Consider the following 8,577-nt stretch of genomic DNA (forward strand, 5'->3'; position numbering starts at 1 on the left):
AATTTTTGTTTGTGAAATTCAATTTTAAAGTTATCCTTTTCACATTTCTAAACAAATTTTTTTTTAAAGTTCATAGAAAATGGGGAGCTATTGTGATAACCCCTCGGCAACATTGATGTTGCCTGTTAGTGTTAGTTAACCTTCTTGTTTTGTTTGGTCATAACCTTAATTATTCCAAGAAAGGTGTTACATAGAGACTTCAAATCCTTAGTGACTTCTACCTGTTCCATCCATTTTCAGGTCAAAAGGTCAATGATCAGGGTCACTAGTACCTGTAAACTATCAAGGCTTTTCACTTTAAAAGTTTTTTCAACTGAGTTAATTTGTTCATTTTCAAAATTTGAGATCATGATACAAGGGCAGATAATCCTTATATTATATTTTGCAAAGTTCAAAATTCTCTTAACTAACTTGGAATAATTGGGGTTTTTTTTGTTACACTTGGAATGCATTTATAAAGGGCAAATAACACTGAAAGTAACTTTTTACTAAATAATCTCCCTTCTTACATCTTAAATTTTTGTTATTTTCTCAAAAAAATATCAGAGCTATTCACTTCAGACTTGAAATACCTTTTAACTGTCAAAGGTATGTTATTCTGCCCGCCGTTTCTACATATACCTAGCTTTTATCCTACTCTGAGGAAGTTGCAATTGCCTACTCCTTAGACAGTTCTTGTTAATGTTTGTTTATACCTAATTATGAATAATATTGTACTTAACCAAATGATCACCGTTCTATATCAGCAATTAAAAGCTTTCTGGATTCTGAAATTTTATAAAAAAAGAAAAGATGAGTTCTACAGAAAGGTTTTAGTTGTTTGGGATGCTGGTGAAGTAATGTATATGTACAGTTTTATTAATGTAATAGTTTTGAGTTTAAAATAAGTGTAGATCTGAACCTGGTTTCAATCCCAATTTGTAACTGTGAAACATTCAAATTAAAAAAAGAGAAATTAAAAAAATTGTAAAGTCATAATCTTACTATAAACAGTAATTTGATTTCTTGGTTCTGTCATTTTTCTGTCATTTCTTTATTACATACAAAGTTGTTTGTTGTTGTATTAAAGAATTAAAGCATGCACATGGCTTTCTTGCTTAGTACTCCCTTTCCTGACAAATTAAAAAAAAATAAGATACAACTTTTCTTAATTTGAATGTCTGTCTAAAATCGAAGTTTGTGAAAAATTAGGGTAATAATGATGACATTTTAGTAGGTCGAGTTTCAATTTCTGAAAATCCTAAAAACTTTGTTTATGGGCTTATTTATCGTGACCCACACTGGAACACGGGCAACCTTTTGGTCAGGAGACCCTCACAAAGGCGTCAGAGGTACCCTCAAGGTCTTGCAGTTTAGCTACTTATAAGAGCTTATTCTTAACCTTTGGTCTCTTTTAAATGTATCAATCTGTTGCAAAATATTAATTTGTATATATATGTCCATCGTTAGATACCCACGGTTAACATAGCATAATAAATGGTAATGATTCGGCTCTGGGTATCTGATGATAATGAATGTCCAACAGTTACATTCTATTGGATAGGGGGTATGGAAAATCTGATGGCTGAAACAATAAGACCCATGGACAGATGTGATGATGTAACTTTTAAAATTGAACAATTACAAGCCCTTAATTATATAGTAAGTTCAATCCGGGGACTTGGGATTCATTCATGTGAAAAAGTAGTTTGTGATAATCAGTGGTTTATTTGTGAGCCTGCTCATACCTTAAACGTTGCACAGAAGTGCACCTTAGGTCTTCCTCCCCCAGGAAGACTAGAAAGTCACTATGACTGTGACTTGCAGTGTCGTTGAGATGTAGCCCGTAAAGCACAAAGGAGCGATGACCTAGTGGTAAAGGTGTCTGCCACTCAACACAGGGACCATGGGTTCGAGCCCTACTCTGGTCACGACCATCCTATTTCCTCATAAGGCACAAGTACGGGTTAGTTCAAAGAAGAGAAAATGGTGCTTTTTACGAGAATTTTCAAACACAAAAGAACAAATCCACGGTCCAGAAAACGACCATGCCACGCGGAAATCTCACGTACATATTGATGGGTTAGGGCTTTGGACTTTATAATGTGAGAGAATAACCCTCCAATCTTGTACAAAATCGAATCTGCAAAAGAATCAGACACATTGTGTTAAAAGGGCTGGCTTGAGAAAAAGGTGCTTTTTACTAGAATTCATATACTCAGTACACAAAGAATAAATCGACGTCCAGAAAACAATGTCACACGGAAATCTCACGGACATATTGATTGGATTTGGACTTTATAATGTGTAAGAAAGACCCTCCATGTACAAAATCGAATCTGCAAAAGAATCAGACAAATTGTGTAGAAAGTGTTGGCTCGAGAAAATGGTGCTTTTGACGGTTTATTTTCTCGTCAGAATGGAAAAACCTGTGTTTCATAATGATTTAATAAAGAATTTAAAGCATGTTAGATGCTTATAACGTTAACAATTTTACAAAACAGTATAATATTTTCAAAAAATTGTCACAAAAGAAGTTATATTTAAACGTAAACAATGAAAGGTATTTTGTCGTTTCCAATATAATTCATTTATTATTCACAGAGACAAAGAATGAAATTTTTAACCAGTGAACATAATTTACTTAGACCCAAGAGTATGACACGTTCTTTCAGGGATAGATAACTCAAAAAGTAGGACAACCGTGATATCCCCACTGTCATAAATTTCTTTGTCTTTGTAAAAATGAACAAACTATAGGAAACGTATTTAAGTCTTTATTTTGGTAAAAAAAACACGTTTTGAACTGAGTCTTGTCAAGCTTTTAATGTGTCCAGAACTGTACATAGCTTGTGAGATACCCCGGTATATAAATAGTAACATTGAGTATGTGAGGTCAGGTATGCGGCACCGCAGTGAGGGCAACTGGAGTTGTCCTTTTGGCATAGACAAGAATTCAACGGATTAATTAAGGTACTTGAATGGTTGAAAGGCTTTGGTTAAGAATAAGGAATTGAACAATTCTTATGTATACAAAAGGAGCTTTTATGCCCTTTACAAAGAGACATCAAAATATGTTAAGAATGATTTATTAGATCTACTATTGAAATTAAATGAATTATTAATGAAGTACTATGACCGCCGAGACCGAGTCTATGACTGCTTGTCCAAAGACATGATAATTTAAATGCTTAATGTTTTAAATGCTCAATTTCATAACAAATTGATTCAATCGCTGAGATAAATGAATGTGACAAAGAATAAATACCGAAAAAAGAGGCATTGTTTATAAAGAAATGCCAAACAAAAAAATATGGCAATAGTGTGCATATGCGCCCTTTTAAATGACATATTAGTGAGCACATTTCCACTTGTTCCAAGTGATTCCTGGTTATACAAGTGTTCTCTGGTGCGCTGTTAAACAGTCAACTTTCTTTGAGTATTTAATTAACAATGACCATTGGTGTTTTAACTGTCCGTTGCACATCGTCCTGTGTTTTAAACTTTCCTCTCATCCATGTATGTAGGGGCGATGTACGGGGTCGCCCTGTTGTAGGTCGGGACAGTCGTCCAGCACTAACATCGAGATCTTGTGATGTCATTACAGCCCACGTGCCCGGCCAATGTCGAGGGATTTCGGGATATTCAAACCGGAAGTAAGGGTTTCCTTTGAATTCATCAAGCCGTCGTCTGCTGCTCGTTTCATACACCTTCCGTTCACGTGACCATAAAACAGATTTTCGCGCACTTGCAACTGTTGGCCGCGTGATGGAATGGTCATAATTACCGAGATGAACTTCTGCAATATTACTTCCAAATACACTGGTACGAATTTGCTCCTCTGTTCTGACGTTCACACTTTCTTCTTCCATTTTGAAATTTTAACCCTGAAAACAAAAACGAGATTTTTACCGATTCAACTAAGGTACTTCGGCTTAGAAACAGCTAGACCTTTTATAGGATAATTTTGAACGGGGTGAACGTCACTGGAATAAATGTGATGAATAATAAGCAAGTTTTTTCCGGGCATTTTAGGCCTGAAAGGACGTGCTAATGTATAAACACGTCCTGCAATAATCTACCCTAAATGTAAATCAATATAATTATATTTTCATTGTCAAATTCAACCGTGCCTACATTTCCGAGTTTTGTTACCCTGTTTATTCGGGATTAACCGGCGTACAACTTTGCCTATTTCACAAACATACAGGATAAATCGGCGTGTTGAATGGTGTAACTTGAACTAGTGGACGAATCCCGTGGTTTTCAAATATTAAGAGTCCTTTCCCATCAATTAAGAAAAGAATGTGTTGCTTATTTATATATATATACGTATACATGTTTATCTTCTTGCATATTTAAACAGATATATATGACCATTTGACAATCCAATTTTTGTATGCAATTCTACATGCCCCTATTGTTATTTTATTCCATTTTTAAACAATAAGAAAGTAAGAAAGGAAGAAAGAAAGAAAAAATGTAAGAAAGAAAAGAAAGACAGAAAGAAAGAAAGAAAAGAAAGACAGAAAGAAAGAAAGAATGAAAGAAAGAAAGAAATGTTTAATTACAAGCAATTGCCAACGATAAAAAATGTCAACCTCCTTACCTAAAAATAATAAAATAAACAATCAAAACGAAATAAATACATAAATAAATCATAAATAACCAATGATAAAAAATGCATACCTTATATTACAACAAGTGTTTTGTTATTATTAATGGATTAAATTTTAAAAAATGATATATTTCCTTCAGATAAACTTTATTTTCTATATTTCTATTTAGAAGCACATAGACACAGTCTTCATGAATTAGCATACAATAAAAAACAATTCTTTATCTAATCGCGTAATTAATTTGTCTGTATCGAGATATTTGGGTGATACTATTGTTTGTAACCGACAAAATCTAATATCGTAAAATAGACTGGACTATTTAGGCTATTCAAAATAAACGGATTAAATAAACCTACTTCGCGTGCATAATCAAACGGGATGAATTCAAAATATGTATCATTTTTCAAAATTTTCAGACATCGAGTTGATCCATTGTGTTTTTACACCTTAAAGACGTAATATTTGATATGAAATATGTCAAAATATAGCAATGTTTCAACTCCCAAGGAGTGGCAAGGAACAGCCCCCAAATTTCTTATAGATGTAAATGTTTTACTTAGTGGGTGCTAGGATTATGTAAAATATTTAAGTCTGACATATTATTATATATTATGATTAAATATTGCTAATTCGTTTGTTTGCGGATCAATTTTTTAGTCTATATATGTAAGAAATGTAAGATATATTAAAGCCAAGTCACGACCCCTGTAGTTCTACTGTCATACCTTCAGAAGACTTATAAACATAAATAGGAATACACTTGGTCTGTGGGGTATCTCTAAAATAGAGTATTTCATTTCATTTTTTTTTTACCTGTGTTTGTTTTTGTTTTTTGTTGTTTTTGTTTTTTGTTGTTTTTTTTTTTTTTTTTTTTTGGGGGGGGGGGGGGATTCACTCTTGATTTTTCTAACTTGAAACTGTGGAAAAAAAAATTATAAAGAAAACACAGCGCATTTATTATATTTATTATTTGTCAACATCTGACGAAATTCCCTCGTATTCAAGCACAATCTAACATGCACTTGCAGGGATGAGTGCTGGCATTGGAAATGCAATGTTGGCATGTAACGATCGCTTAAACAATATCAATGACATGTTTGCACAGAGTGAGGCCTTGAGAAATGTAATGTTTGCATATTGCGTGAGCTTGAGAAGTGAAATATTTGCATAAAAGGCATTGAGAAATGTAATGTTGGCATAAAGCTAGGCCTTGATGACAGTAATGTTGGCTTGAGGACTGTTATGTTGTCATAGATCGAGGCCTTGAGGACTGTAATATTTGCATAATAAAGAAAAGCCTTAAAGACTATGATGTTGGCTTCAGCTAGGACTAATGTTTGCATTAAGCGAGGCAATGGGGGTTGTAATTTAGGAACCGAGCGAGGACTTGCGGACTGTAATTTTGACATAGAGCGAGGTCTTGAGGACAGTAATGTTGTCTAAGATGGAGGTCTTGAGGGCAGTAATGTTGTCTAAGATCGAGGTCTTGAGGACAGTAATGTTGTCTAAGATCGAGGTCTTGAGGGCAGTAATGTTGTCTAAGATCGAGGTCTTGAGGGCAGTAATGTTGTCTAAGATGGAGGTCTTGAGGGCAGTAATGTTGTCTAAGATCGAGGTCTTGAGGACAGTAATGTTGTCTAAGATCGAGGTCTTGAGGGCAGTAATGTTGTCTAAGATCGAGGTCTTGAGGACAGTAATGTGTTGTCTAAGATCGAGGTCTTGAGGACAGTAATGTTGTCTAAGATCGAGGTCTTGAGGGCAGTAATGTTGTCTAAGATCGAGGTCTTGAGGACAGTAATGTTGTCTAAGATCGAGGTCTTGAGGGCAGTAATGTTGTCTAAGATCGAGGTCTTGAGGACAGTAATGTTGTCTAAGATCGAGGCCTTGAGGGCTGTAATGTTGTCTAAGATCGAGGTCTTGAGGACAGTAATGTTGTCTAAGATCGAGGTCTTGAGGACAGTAATGTTGTCTAAGATCGAGGTCTTGAGGGCAGTAATGTTGTCTAAGATCGAGGTCTTGAGGACAGTAATGTTGTCTAAGATCGAGGCCTTGAGGGCTGTAATGTTGGCACAGAGCAGCTTTGAGGAGAGTAATATTGGCATGGAGCGTTTTTTATTATGCACCGGAAGAGTTAAACGGGCTCTGAGGAAATTGTAGTTTTGAGACCGGATATGCTCAACGGGCATAGAGACTATATTTAATGCTGATGAATAGAACAATTTCTAGATATGTTGAATAAAAAACAAAAAAAAGTCAAAAGTCCCCCCGCTTGTTCACCTTACCGTACTAAGCGAAACTCTCTTAAACAAGCTTTTTATACTCGTATATGTAAGACTCGGTAGAAGACTTTTTAGAAATACTGACAATGAATTTAGATTCCACTTGTAAACACTAATTTTACTACTGATTTAAAAACAAAATTATTTTTACATACCGTTATGAGAAAATACATAAATACAAGATCCTACAACTATTTAAAACATTATTCCATACATTTCATAATACGATGCTAAATAGACTTTAAAGATAGGAGAGGTCTTCTGAGAGGTATTATCTAAAATAGTGCCGGGCTGTCAGTTGACAGGATTTGCAAGGTAAAGTCATGTTACAGACTTTAATCCGCGATTACCAACTATAATGTCGTGCAGTGATAGAGTATTAGAATGGCTGACCTTACAAGACTTTTTTGTCCTGTCTGGGAGATTAAAAATAATAAAAATCTGGCTGTATTTACTTTTTTTAACCATGCAATCTGTCAAATGGATATACCAAAGGCATATAAAATAAAAGATTTAAGAGACCTTTGTACACCTTTGCTTGAAATAGCATGAACAATTTGTTAATCCGCTTAAAATGCAACATTACTTACGTATACAGTCATACAGTATAACCTGTGTTAAAGGCCATCTCCAAATAAAGATGATCCTAAAAATAAAGGTTATCAATTTTTTGTACTTCGATAAACCATAATTGATAAAATTGAATGAGATAAACTCCAAATAAAGACCACTTGTCTATATACAGACCATATTTTGTCTCTCCGCTGGATGGCCTTTATTTACAGGTTTGACAGTATGTTGTTTTTTTTTTATTTGTATGACATTTCAGCTGGTAAGCTTTGGTCGGGTTTGTTGATCGTTAGAACTTGTACGTTCCTCTAAATTCATGCAATTTTTATAAAACAAAATTGACAATGTTTTTATAAGTAAAATGAAAAGGAATTTTCTAAACGCAAACGGCGCTAACAAACCACGTAAATTACCAAAAATAGGTCAAAATAGTAAACAAATAATAAAAGGCTCATACTGTGAAATCCCCCTTGCTCAAGTGATTTATATCAAATCAAACTTCGTTCTTTTCAATGTTATGATATTAAAATGCAGACGAACAACGAGACTTAAATGTGAATTTATTTTTAAATCGTATTATTGGCTCAATTTAATTAAAATAAACAATGTTGGACCAGGCAGTGTTAACAAGAGCTGTCCGTAAGACAGCGCGCTCGACTTTTTTATTGCTTGCCAATAAAAAAAGTTTTTGCAGTAAAAGGCAATACAAGAATCTCTGTATTTTTAAAGTGAACTAGTTGTTTGATACCCTTGAATATTACAGCAATGTTTATATGACATAATTTATGGTAAAGTGAACAAGTGGATAGGAATGAATTTTTTTAGATTTTTTAAGTTTTTTAGTGCTTGCCTATAATACAAAACATTGACAGTTAAGGGCCATAATTCAAATAAAATCTTTGACAGAATTACCTTCTCCTGGACATGTTTGGGAATCATGATTGTAAACAAGTATTCCAACTTTCAAATTAATATCTCAAACAGTTCAGTCAAAAAGTGGACTGGTACTAAAAACTTAACCAAGATTCTAAGTCGATAAAAGGCCTTAATTTTTAAAACAAATCCTTGACAGAGTTACCTTCTCTTGCGTACAGATGGGGGTAATGATGTGAAATAGCATTAAAAGTTTC

The 8,577-nt window shown here is 34.2% G+C and overlaps 1 protein-coding gene across 2 annotated transcripts; it reads right to left on the reverse strand.

Moving 5' to 3' along the window:
* Nucleotides 1-2,549: 2,549 nt before the first annotated feature.
* LOC132759895 (uncharacterized) lies at nt 2,550-7,134 on the reverse strand. 2 transcript variants are annotated; one of them, XM_060751769.1, is made up of 2 exons: nt 7,033-7,134; nt 2,550-3,866 (listed from the first exon to the last, which is right to left on the reverse strand). In XM_060751769.1, exon 2 carries the CDS (start codon nt 3,849-3,851, stop codon nt 3,423-3,425), a length of 429 nt encoding a protein of 142 aa, XP_060607752.1. In that variant the 5' UTR covers nt 3,852-3,866; nt 7,033-7,134; the 3' UTR covers nt 2,550-3,422. The 2 variants fall into 2 exon arrangements, with proteins under 2 accessions (XP_060607752.1, XP_060607751.1); XM_060751768.1 differs by lacking the exon at nt 7,033-7,134 and adding an exon at nt 4,669-4,853 and having other exon boundaries at nt 2,551-3,866.
* Between the last annotated feature and the right edge of the window lie 1,443 nt (nt 7,135-8,577).

This window comes from Ruditapes philippinarum, unplaced genomic scaffold (assembly GCF_026571515.1).
Source record: "Ruditapes philippinarum isolate M1 unplaced genomic scaffold, ASM2657151v2 ctg2478_1_1_1_1, whole genome shotgun sequence".
NCBI lineage: Eukaryota > Metazoa > Mollusca > Bivalvia > Venerida > Veneridae > Ruditapes > Ruditapes philippinarum.